General features: G+C 32.7%; 2 protein-coding genes and 1 pseudogene across 2 annotated transcripts; 2 read left to right on the top strand and 1 right to left on the bottom strand.

Annotated features, from left to right (window-relative positions):
* The first annotated feature begins 2,737 nt into the window (after positions 1-2,737).
* LOC130990076 (digalactosyldiacylglycerol synthase 1, chloroplastic-like) lies at positions 2,738-3,849 on the top strand (annotated as a pseudogene).
* Positions 3,850-7,869: 4,020 nt separating this feature from the next.
* Positions 7,870-9,316, top strand: LOC130988136 (NAC domain-containing protein 79-like). Its single transcript, XM_057911909.1, has 3 exons — positions 7,870-8,189; positions 8,421-8,704; positions 8,779-9,316. Exons 1-3 carry the CDS (start codon positions 8,009-8,011, stop codon positions 9,127-9,129), a joined length of 816 nt encoding a protein of 271 aa, XP_057767892.1. The 5' UTR covers positions 7,870-8,008; the 3' UTR covers positions 9,130-9,316.
* Positions 9,317-10,657: 1,341 nt separating this feature from the next.
* Positions 10,658-11,991, bottom strand: LOC130988135 (peptidyl-prolyl cis-trans isomerase CYP28, chloroplastic). The gene is made up of 2 exons (XM_057911907.1): positions 11,117-11,991; positions 10,658-10,979 (listed from the first exon to the last, which is right to left on the bottom strand). The coding sequence occupies exons 1-2, from the start codon at positions 11,799-11,801 to the stop codon at positions 10,771-10,773; spliced, it is 894 nt and encodes a 297-aa protein (XP_057767890.1). The 5' UTR covers positions 11,802-11,991; the 3' UTR covers positions 10,658-10,770.
* Positions 11,992-12,830: the final 839 nt, after the last annotated feature.

Here is a 12,830-nt window from a genome sequence, read left to right as displayed (position 1 = left end):
ATTATACTCAATGAAATGAAGTTGAATTAATTAATTGAATTAAATTAGTGAAGTTTTAATAAAAAACGAATCATATGATGGGGTTTTTCTCGGAAAGCTATATAACATATACTTTATTAAAAGCGATATAATAGTAAGAAAATGAACTACTATAGTGTGAGTAATGGAAAAAAAAAATTAATTCAAATGAATCATACAATGGGATTTTGCTCGAAAAACTATATAACATATACTTTATTTGAATATATTATAATGAAGTATTGTAATCGATATGATGATAACAAAATGAACCACTATTGTGTGAGTAACGAAGTCGAAATAGTTATACTCGATGAAATGAAGTTTAATTAATTAGTGAAGTTGTAATAAAAATAAAATTTATAAGATATATATAAAGGAAATTTTATTAAAGTATAATCAATCCTACGTAGAGATTTTGCTCGGAATCTATATAACATATACTTGAATACAATGAATTATAATATAGTATTAAACGCGATATAATAATAAGAAATAATTATACTCAATGAAATAGAGATGAATTAATTAATTGAAATAAATTAGTGAATTTGAAAAAAAAAATGAATCATACGATGGCATTTTGCTCGGAGAACCATATAACATGTAATATAATACAATACTTTATTATAATATATTACAATAAAATATATGTAATATTGTTTTTCAAGCAAAATCTCATCGCGTGATTCAGTTGAAAATTTTCTGTTTCGTTACTCACACTATAGTAGTTCATTTTCTTATTATCATATCGCTTTTAATAAAGTATATGTTATATAGTTTTCCGAGTAAAATCTCTACGTAGGATTGATTATATTGTATTTTTGCTTTCAACTTCACTAATTTATTTCAATTATGTAATTAAACTTGATGAACGTTGAGTTTAATTATTTCGACTTCAATAAAATATTATAATACATTCTCTTAAAATATATGTTATATAGTTTTCCAACCAGAATTACATTGTATTCACAATTTTTTTTTGAACTTCACTAATTTATTTTAATTAATTAATTAAAATTTATTTCCTATTGTTATATAGCATTTACTGGATTATTATAATACATTTAATCCAAGTATATGTTATTTATTTTTTCAATCGATGCCCCATCATATGATTAATTTTATTTTTCTTTCTAACGCTTCACTAATGCGGTTGTCACTACCGGACAAGGTGGCAAAGTATAACTCACATATTATTTTTCTTGTATTTCGCTTTTTTTTAAATCATCTTCGAATTTTTTTATTAAATATTTGAAAAAAATATAAAAATGAAAACAAATCTAGGAATACTTTGAAAGGAATCTCTAAATTAGTAGAAATAAATAAAATTAACATATAATTCGCAAAATAAAAAATAAAAATCAAAAAATAAAATAAATGTCGAAATAAATCTATGATTATTTTATAAGAATCTCTAAATTAGTGGAATCAAATCAAAGATTATTTATTGGAGAATAAAAATCTCTAAATTAGTGGAAACAAATCAAGGATTATTTTAGGATAAAATCTAAATTAGTGGAAACAAATCGAAGATTATTTTAGGAGAATTTCTAAATTTGTGGAAACAAATCTTGGATTATTTTTAGGAGAATATCCAAATTAGTGGAAACAAATAAAAAAAATATATAATTTTTGAAAACTAAAAAAAATTCAGAAAAAAAATATTATCGAAACAATAAAAAAATAATATGTGGAAACAATAAAAATGAATATATAATTTTCGAAAAATACAAAAAATTCAGAAAAAAAATATTTTCGAAACAATAAAAAAATAATGTGGAAACAAAAAAAAAGAATTTTTTTTAAAGAGAATCATAAAATTGGTGGAAACAAAATAAAACACAATTTTAGAATATAAATAAATAATTTAATCATCAATAATATCTAAATTAGTGGAAACAAATCGAAGATTATTTTAGGAGAATTTCTAAATTTGTGGAAACAAATCTTGGATTATTTTTAGGAGAATATCCAAATTAGTGGAAACAAATAAAAAAATATATAATTTTCGAAAAATACAAAAAATTCAGAAAAAAAATATTATCGAAACAATAAAACAATAATATGTGGAAACAAAAAAAAGAATATATAATTTTCGAAAAATACAAAAAATTCAGAAAAAAAAATATTTTCGAAACAATAAAAAAATAATGTGGAAACAAAAAAAAGAATTTTTTTAAAGAGAATCATAAAATTAGTGGAAACAAAATAAAACACAATTTTAGAATATAAATAAATAATTTAATCATCAATAAAAATAAATAATATTAATTTTTTTTTTAAAAGTTGGAAAATATAAGGAAACAAAAAACCGAAAAATTAGGAAACAAAAAAACCATAAATTTCAAAAATCATAACTCAGAAAAAAAATAATAATAAAACAATATATCTAATAAAGGATAAATTAGTAAATCTATAAATCACTAAAAACCGGCTAATTTGGACTAGTAGGAAAACCGGTGGTTTTTTGGAGGTGTATTGCACACCTAGTGTCCAAACATCATTATTGTTTAAATAATATATAATAACTAATTAGTGAAGTGGTGAAACTCTATGTGAGAATAACAGATTAATTAATTGTTAATATTCCTTCTTTTGTTTCCCCTATATATGTTTGTTAGAGAACATATTTGACAAATCAGAAGTTCTGGAAGTACTCCAGAATTGCTTGCTGATCTAGAATGCCCATTAGCTGTTGGCCATTCTCTTCCATTGCATGGTGTACCAGTGGCTAGCTGATGTGATAAGTTATCTGCAATTCATGTTATATAAATGTTGGGTTAATTTTAGTTTATTTCCATATTTGCTTGAGGAGCAGGAAAGTTATATACGTAGTTGGCTTGAGGAAAGGATTGGCTTCAAGGCTGACTTCAAGATATCATTTTACCCCGGAAAGGTAGTTATATCAATTGATCTTGTATCTTATTTATATGCAATTATGCATTAATTTCATTTTTGTAATAAGTGAGATAAGTTTGATACTTGGTTCGCTATTTTCACTTCTCTTTTTTCTACTTAGTTCTCAAAGGCAAGACAGAGTATCATGCCAGCTGGAGGTACGCCTAGCTTTATTTCTTCCAATGATGCTGACATTGCAATCCTGGAAGAACCTGAACATTTGAACGGGTACCATCATGGCAAATGATGGACCGATAAATTCAACCATGTTGGTATTGTTCATACAAATTACTTGGAATACATCAAGAGGGAGAGAAATGGTGCTCTGCAAGCTTTTTTTGTCAAGCACAAATAATTGGGTTGTAAGAGCGTATTGTCACAAGGTATTAGTCTTCTTACAATTGTTTGAAATCTGTCATGATCATTGCTGCTTTCATTTCTTACAAAATTTATGACTTTATAGTTCTTTGTTAGGTCCTACAACTCTCTGCTGCCACTCAAGATTTACCTAAGTCCATCGTTTGCAACGTTCATGGTGTAAATCCCAAGTTCATAAAGATTGGTGAAAAAGTAGCCGAAGAAAAGGAGCGTGGAGAGCAAACTTTTTCAAAAGGAGCATATTTCCTAGGCTAGATGGTTTGGGCAAAAGGTTATAAGGAGCTGATAGATTTGCTTGCGAAGAAAAAAAAGGATCTTGATGGCTTCAACTTGGATGTGTATGGAAATGGAGAGGATGCTCATGGTGTTCAAAGCACTGCCAAACAACTAAATTTAAATGTCAACTTTATGAAAGGCAGAGACCAAGCGGATGATTCCTTACAAGTTTTAATTTAATTTATTAATAATAATCCAATCAATAACTAACTTTGTCAAATAATAGAACTCCATATATTAGAACAATAAATTAATAAACTTAATTTTCTTATGTTATTTTTTTAGTTTACTAAATTTGTAATTAAACACAAAATAATTATATTTGTCAAATAATAGAAGTCAATATGTTAGAACAATGAATTAACAAATTTTATTTTTCGAGATTAATCTAATTTGCAGCTCATGTTCATTTCTGAATTAATCAACAAAATATCAATTTAGTATATAAATGATGTTTATGTGGATGATTTTTTTATATGAATTCCAAGAATTGATAATTACTAACACCCGTGCAAGACTCATATTTCATTAGCTTCTTTATATTCATATATATTTGTTGATAGTAATATATTGGCTTTAAATTTTTTAAAAATAAAATTGAATCCCACAGTAATTTTTTCATGAGACTTCATCAATTGGAATCTCACATCGACTTTTTATATAACTTCATTTTAAATGATAAACTAAATTTCTGATCAAAAGAACTATGCATAACAATATATAACATTCTATTAATTAATTAATTAATCAATTCTATGTTATGCTTTATTGCATGAATTTAAAAAGATCAAATAACTTAGTTTTGTTATTTTTTATCAAATCAAATCAATCAACTTCAATACGAATTACTCCCTCCGTCCCATCGAAAGTGGTGCGTATTCTTTTTTGGGCTGTCCCACCGAAAGTGGTGCATTTCCTTTTTTGGTAATAATTTTACACTATAAACAATGTGACCCCACACACATTTACACACCTTTACACTACAATCTTATTCTCCTTAAATTCCGTGCCCAAAAGAAGTGCACCACTTTGACCGGGACGGAGGGAGTATTACTAATTTTTTCAGAATTATAAGTGTTATCTTTATAACTCCAGAAGGGATGATTATCAGAATTTACTTTTGGTCTTTCAAATTCCATACGAGATAATATTAAAAATTTAGAGGTGGTCTGTCAAGCTTCATATGAGATGTACTCAGAACTCAGTTTGACTCCAAACAATATAATGTTCACAAGTTAAAAAAAATTTATCAACCTCCAAACGAGATGATGCTCATGACTTAATTTCGGCATTTTAAACTCTAAATGAGATTATGCTTAGCACTCAGCTCCAGTCTTCCAAGTTCTAAACAATGGATGCTTAGAACTCGGCTTGGTGTATCAAATTCTAGACGAGATGATGCTCAGAAGTCAGTTATAGTCTTACAAGCTCCAGATGAGATGCTCACAAGTCAGTTCTTATCTTTCAAGCTGCAAATGAGATGATGCTTAAAAGTTAGTTATATTTTTTCAAGTTCCAACTGGTGATACTCATAAGCTGGGATGCACGGATTCGCGCAAAATCACCCCCGTGCAGTATCCGATTCGCGCGGGGGGCGGGTGCGGGCGCGATTCGCGTGGGATTCGCACGGGATTCGCCACCTGGCGAATCCCCCCAAAAATCAAAAAAAAAAATTTGGATTCGCGAATCGGGTGCGCCAACCTCGCGAATCCGGTGGTTTCCGGTGGTTGGCTTCAATATGCCGCTGCGGTGGTCGGATTTCAGAGGGCGGCGGCGGTAGGGGCGGCGACCTCCTGCCGTTGTTCAATCGGTGTGAGACGCCGATTCCTCAAACGGCGCTTGATTCCGCCGGGGAAGAAGAACGAGGGAGGTGGCGCGGAGAGGCGGCGGTGGCGATTCCTCACCTTGATTCCGCCGGGGAAGAATAACGAGGGAGGTGGTGCGGGCTGGCTGTGAGTGTGGGTGTGCGACAGAGGAAAAAAGAGAGAGAGAGAGGTCAGAGAGAAGAGAGAGCGGCTGTGAGAGAGAGAGTGTGCGTGTGGCTGAGTGTGTGTGAGTGAGTGTGTTTAGTGTGTGTGTATTAGGTTAAAAGAGAGGGATTGGATTGGGCCTTTGATTTATTAATGGATTTGGGCTTCTAGTTTTATTAAAAAGGAATTTGATGGACTACAAAATTTGGGCCTTTAATAAATTTTAGATTCTTTATATATATATATATATATATATATATATATATATATATATATAGCACAGACGTATCCTTCACGAATCGCACCCTATAATTTTTCAAAAACCCGTATCCCTGCACCCGAATCGTTTCGCTCCCGCACCCGCCCCCTCGCACCTATGCAATCTAGCTCATAAGTCAAATTTCATATTTCAAGCTTCAAACAAGATGATTATTAGAAGTTTGATGTACAAAAGTCAAATTTGATATCTCGAGTTATAGACAAGATAATGCTCAAAAGTATTGTAAAGTTCGGATGAGATGATGTCCACATATAATATAAGATGTGGTCTTAATTTTACGTACCTATCAATTTTTTAAAATTATACTCCTACAAAATTAGTAAATCTTTTTTTAAATACGATTAACAAGAAATGTGATGTATATCCTATATATTTACATATTTTTTTTCTTCTTATTTTTCTAAAATCTCTAATCTCACATAAACTTTTTAGGAAAATTTATCAAATAAAAATTTATATAAAAGACAATCTATTTTAGCTCTCAACAATAAATTAACATCTAACTAATGAAAATTGTTGAGATTATTTATAATTTTAATTGTACCACTAATTAATTTTAGTCGAATAAAATTAATTAAAAGTTATTTATATAAATATCATTTTATATGTTATGACTATAAATAATGTACAATGATAATTGTGATGTAAAGTGATTTCCCGTCGAATTTCAACGGGTTACACACTAGTTATTGTTTAATAATATATAATAACTAATTAGATGTATATCATGTTGCTAAACATGAGAAAATGGTGAGCTGTAGACAACGTGGTGTATCAGATTAGTTACAGTTTAAACTTAGCCAAAAAAAAAAATGGACAACTGTTTCCGAAGAATAATTAGGAAAGAAATTGTTCCCGGAAGTGTTGCCCTATAATTGTAAGCAATATTGGAGCTCTCCAAATTCATCAAAAAATTTATCAAATGTTTTAACAGGTGAAGATCTAAGTATATAGTATAAAATTTCAATCTTGAAAGAGAAATTAAAAAATATTTAATTGTATTTGGGTACGAGTGTCTTGATATGTTTTACAAATTTCGATATATACAGTATCACATTTTACATGAGACTACCTCTTCCATAAAGTTTCGTCATTAATTAATAATAAAAAAAAAACTAAAACCAGATAAAGACTAACCAGTGATGAAATGGAGTTTTAGATTCCGTTTTAAGTTTTTTTTTTATCAGAAAAATGATTAAATTAGAGAAAGGTCAAGGTACCAGAAGTACCAAACCGATTACAACAGATAAGGGGAAATAGTATTGGAGAACCAACAACTAAAATTGATCTCCACATCTAACAGATTAAAAACCTTATTCCAACTCCATAGCCTCGCTTTGATTTCGCCCAGCATTTTAAGTTGACGTAAATCCATATGCTTTCACGCCAAGAACTAAGAATTCCTTAACTATTCAATTCATAACATAGTTAGAGCACATGACATGCTTCCCAAATTTGTTCCACTTGCACAGAACAGAAATAATATATATATAGCTGGACCTAGAGCTACATATATCAGTATTCCCATTTTCGAATATGTAATTTCCTACTACTTTCTCCATCCCGCGAATCTTGAGTCAATTATTTTTGACACGATAATTAAGAAAATAGTATTTAGTGTGTTAAGTGTAGTAGGTGAGAAAGTGAAAATATTAATAAAGAGAAAAAAGAATTGTCATATAATTCAAGATTCGTGGAACGGAGGGAGTATTGTACTATTTATTTATTTGTTTATCCAAGTCAAGTTCTTTCTTTATAGTCACTGCATGTACAATTTCTTGGAAAGTATAGATACATTACGATCCCACTTTGACAATATAATAATTAAATTTTTTTTAAAAAAAACATATATTCATAAAGAAACAAATAGTAAATGAATTAGTTTGATTATAGTAATAGTATTTGGCGTGGGGTTTACGGATGTGGCACTCACGCGCTACCAAAGCTGACATCAGCAGAAGGCAGCACCTCTACATCACTTTGAAACATTATAAAATAGAATAGAATATGGTGATTCATGAAACTTAGAGAGGAATTCTCCTATAATTAATTTAGTGATAAACTCAAAGGCTGTACTTTCCTTTCACCCCAAGAAACTTGCACTGCAACTCTCCTTGTATATCTATATATATATAATATATATCTTGTCTCCTAGCTACCACCCTAGCTATTGTAATTGCTAATAATGGAAGAAGAAGAAGAAGAATCATCAGCTGTGGCTGAGATGCCTCCGGGCTTCAGATTTCACCCCACCGATTTGGAGATTATAACTCACTATCTTCTCAACAAGGTCCTCGACGTCCGATTCCGAGCTCAACCTATCCGGGATATTCATCTCAACAACTTTGAACCTTGGGATTTGCCTCGTACATTTCTCCTCTCTCTACTATTTTTTTTTTCTCCATTAATTTTCTTTCATCAAATATATACATGTCTTCACTCTAATCTAAAAACACTTTCAAGCTCAGTAATGAATTAATCGATGTATAGAAAGCGCGCAGATGCATGGCATGAACCCTGCAGCTACCTAGAAAGCTTAGCATTTTCATTCACGAGAGACTTTGAAATCAGATAATTAATCATATTGTTGGATGCAGCTAAGGCGGCGAAGATGGGAGAAAATGAGTGGTTCTTCTTTTTCGAGAAGGAATGTAAGTACCCATCAGGAAGGAGAACGAATAGGGCAACAGCATCGGGATATTGGAAGTCAACTGGGAAAGATAGAGAGATACACAATGCCACCAAAATGGTTGTTGGTATGAAAAAAACGCTAGTTTTCTACAAAGGGAGGGCTCCTAAAGCCCACAAAACTAATTGGGTCATTCGCGAATACAGACTCCATGGAGACTTCTCTGCCTACAACCTCTCCCATCATGCAAAGGTCGCTTTTTGCAATTAATCTCCCAATTAATTAATGCATGGGGAAGTGATATGATTTTGTTGTTATTTTTCCAGGAAAAATGGGTTGTTTGCAGGGTTTTCCACAAGAAAGATGTTCCAGTCGTGGACCCGCCGCTGCCGCCATTGACAGACCACTATTCTTCTGAAAAAGCTAGTTTAAGTTTTGCAACTGATGAAATCATCAAACCATCAGCTTTGAATTCATGTGAAGATGGGCTGAGTTGGTGGTCGCCCAATCTCACTGATAAGCCGAATTCAAGGATTCTTTACACAGGTGGGAATGAGATTGAGAGGTTGATGGAAATGGCAACGGCTGACTGCGAGAAAGAGATCAGTGATGGTAGCAACAAGGCATGTGAAGGTCTGTGTGATATTTTGGATATGGATTCCTTGTGGACTTACTGATTAATAATCTACATTTTTTTACAGAAAATTAAATTTATTTGTGTCTACTTGTTGGTGATATTAGGTTATAGCTAGATGCATGGAAATTAAATATATGATCAATTTGGTGGTTTCACGAGTTATTTATTCTATGTATTCGTTTCCTATGTTTAAGTGTTTAATGAAAGACGGGAAGAGATTCGGTGTCCCACAATCTCATGTGTGTCATTATGTCCATGCTTATATCTATTATTTTAAAAATATTTTTTATAAAAATAAAATTTATTATAATACTGGGAATTATATTTAATTTTTATTTCAAAAGATTAAATTTTTAGAAAGTATATACTATGACTTTGAATTTATCAACCTATTATTAGCTAATAAAAATGAAATTAAATGATAAAAAATAATTATATACCCTAAATTGATGGAATAAACCCAAGTTTATAATCACAAAATTAAACTAAAACATATAAAGTTGAAATTGACGAAAATATCTATAAGAAATTAAATAAAATTGAAAGTGGAACACAAAGTGGGACATAAAATGTGGTATACTGAATCTCATTCCAATGAAAGACCACTCAAATGCCAAATATTTCTATCAACAATATTTTCAAATTTATTACAAATATACAGTATTTTCAAATTCTACTTCAAGAGAAAAAACATAGTACTAATATTTTCTAATTCTAACAGATTAAGTCATACAAGTAACTGTTATTGTAACTCTAAGCATCAATATATAAAAATCTCAAATGTACAAGAACTGAAAAGAGATTAAGAGTAAAATTATTAAGTGCTGATGAGGACTAGCTCAAGTGGCAAAGCTGAGGCACCCAAAGACTTTCAATCGTGCGGTTGTTTTTTTTTTTTTTTTTTTACCTTTGTGTGGTGTAGAGGTCCCGCCTGTGTAGAGGGTTGCTTATTAAATTATATTAGATACCCTCTTGTAATTTTAAAAAAAAATTATTATTATTGTTTAAAAAAGAGTTAAATTATTAGGCAACTCTAAATTTAGGCTTGTTTCATAAACGTTGATGAGGCCCGTGTATATATTTTTCTGCCAACATTTATAAGATGGGCCAAGCTAACTGTAATACCAATCCATGAGGCCCACTTATACATCCTATAAGGACTTTTCAAACCCACATTCTTCCGACTAAAAGCCCATATTGTGTAACAACTCACAATTTCCACGTTTATATTTATATTTATCGCTATTATAAAAAATTGTACTCCCTTCATCCACAAAAAATATGTATATATGTATTTATTTTCATTTTGATTCGTCCACAAAAAATATGCCTAATTTATTTTAACCAAAAAAACACCTTTTTTTGGCCCATCTTAAAGCAACTAAATACCACAAATAATGTGGAACACATATTTCACTCACAATACACTCAACAAAATTTGTACCGTAATCATTTAAGCATATTTTATGGACTGATGGAGTATATGTTTTTACAAATTTTGATTATACATGTAGTATTTTTTTCTTATTTTAATTTTTAAGCATAATTTAGTAATCTAACATATAAGATTCGAATAAGAATGGTATTATAACTAAAATTCTTCAAACTATTTATGCAGTACATGTATTATGTTCGAAATCCAATAGTAAAAGAAGTAGTGATTGAGAAATGAATAGCAAGGTCAGGGAAGAGTAGGGGAAAGGGTAGGCTTAGCAACTTTGATTACACCGCAATCACTAATGTAGAGAGTCTTAAGAGGCCTGTTCCATATGGCACGTGCGCTTTTGGCTCTTCCATCTCCCAGAAACTCCGCCAAATCGTTGTACTGTCGGATTCTTTCCCCTGGTTTGTATGTCGGAATCGCCGCTATTCCTCTCACCACATCCATTCCTGCACATAATCACACCTATATGTATTGGATTGCCTCTAACACTAACTACTCATCAAAACCTTGTCTCCAATCATGCCTCAATTCATGGTATTAAACAATTATAAGTTACATAGTGTAATTAGGGGATGGATCTGACCTTCAAGCACAGAGCCGAACACAATATTCCTGCTATCAAGCTGCGGGCAGGGGCCGGGCCCAGTGGTGATCAAGAACTCGACGTTATGGTAATTGGGGCTGAGCTTCACATCATCGTCATCGTCATTTTCCGACAAGCACAAGGAGACCACACCGGGCCTCGAGTGCTCCAGCACAAATGCCTTGGAATCAACGGTCTCGGTGTTCCTAATCAGCTCCACCGGCGGCTTCACATCTCCTTTGTCACGGCGCCCCTGCCGCCCCGCCATCAGGTACTGCCCCGGCAGCAATTTCTGGACCAAAGTGCCCTTGTAGCTTGACCCCGCCGAGCCGCTGCACATGGCCTTGAAGTTGGCCACGGTGATGGGGACCACGTTGCCGTAGAGGCCCACCACCACGCGCCCCACCGCCTCCGACTCCGCGCACAGGGAGAGGTCCGACTCGCCCAGGGTGCGGCTCTGGAAGTAGGAGGGGCAGATGCTGAAATCCAGGAATACTCTGTCGGTCACGGTGGTGTCGGGGGCGGCGGCGGAGGTGCTCAGGGGGGTCAGGAGTGGGAGGCTGCCGGAGAGGAAGAGGAGGGACCGGCGGTTCAGGGGGAGGCACTGCTGCTGCTGGTGGTGGTGGTGGTGGTGGTGAGGTGAGATGGGGTTTCGAGGGAGATTGAGAGTGGCGGAGCAGCCCATTGCGAGTGGTGTTGCATGGCCGGAGTTGGAGGAAAGGGAGATAGCTAGTGATCACTCTGGTTATGTGGGATAGTTGGATGCCACACAAACTAGATTGATTGTGTTGCGTTGTGGGGTACACAATTTTCTAATTTTAGGACTTCTTTTTTTCTTTTCTAAATTCTCTCTTATCATATGGGCTAATATTTGAACTTCTCTGTACCTATATCATAACATATACGAAATTAAAAATGAATACATATATTATTATTATTATTATTATTATTATTATTATTATTATTATTATTAACAATTTTACTTACCAATAAAAGGAAAAAATAACTTTTTTTCAGGAATCAATTTCTATATATGATCATCGGTAGCTTAAATTAAGAACACGGCCGAAATATATTCCCTTGACTCAAGCTACAAAGCCTCCAAACCAATTTCTAAATCCAACATCTATTAGATGTTTGAGTCCCTCCTTGAACAGTTTTATAATTCTAATTTCAAAGCGTCAAATCAATATTGAATTGGAAAATTAATTTTGTGAGTTTTTGTAGTTCAAAGTTAAGAGGATTTTGGTCGTTATCTTAATTTCAACAATTGATGATTGAATTGGTCGAAATTAACGGATTGAGAAAAAAAAAAAGGTAATTAGTAGCATCTTTTATTGATATAAAGTAAAATTGTTAGCAAGAATAATACTCCATTGAATTTTACATTGGTTGGCTACAATTATGAAACGGGTATAATCTTAAATAATAAAATAGTAAAACGTGAAAATAAGCAACTAGACGAACATCCATTGATGTAATGTAGCTCTGGTGAAGACCTCTTTATTGGCAGATTGGAGAGACAAAGAGCAGTGGTGCGATGGCTGCTTCTTCTTCATCGTAACGTTCCTGTGATGAGAACATGCGGCGGCGACACTCGTGTGCAGCGCACAGCTGCAGTGTCTGTGATATGGCCTTCGCTCTTTATCTCTTTTCTGAGAGGATACGCTCTCTTCAACTTGAAACCATTGGACAAACACATCCTCCGCGATCG

This window comes from Salvia miltiorrhiza, chromosome 6 (genome assembly GCF_028751815.1).
Source record: "Salvia miltiorrhiza cultivar Shanhuang (shh) chromosome 6, IMPLAD_Smil_shh, whole genome shotgun sequence".
NCBI classification, from domain to species: Eukaryota; Viridiplantae; Streptophyta; class Magnoliopsida; order Lamiales; family Lamiaceae; genus Salvia; species Salvia miltiorrhiza.
The sequence above is the reverse complement of the archived record's forward strand: the minus strand, read 5'-3'. Positions and strand labels throughout refer to the sequence as shown.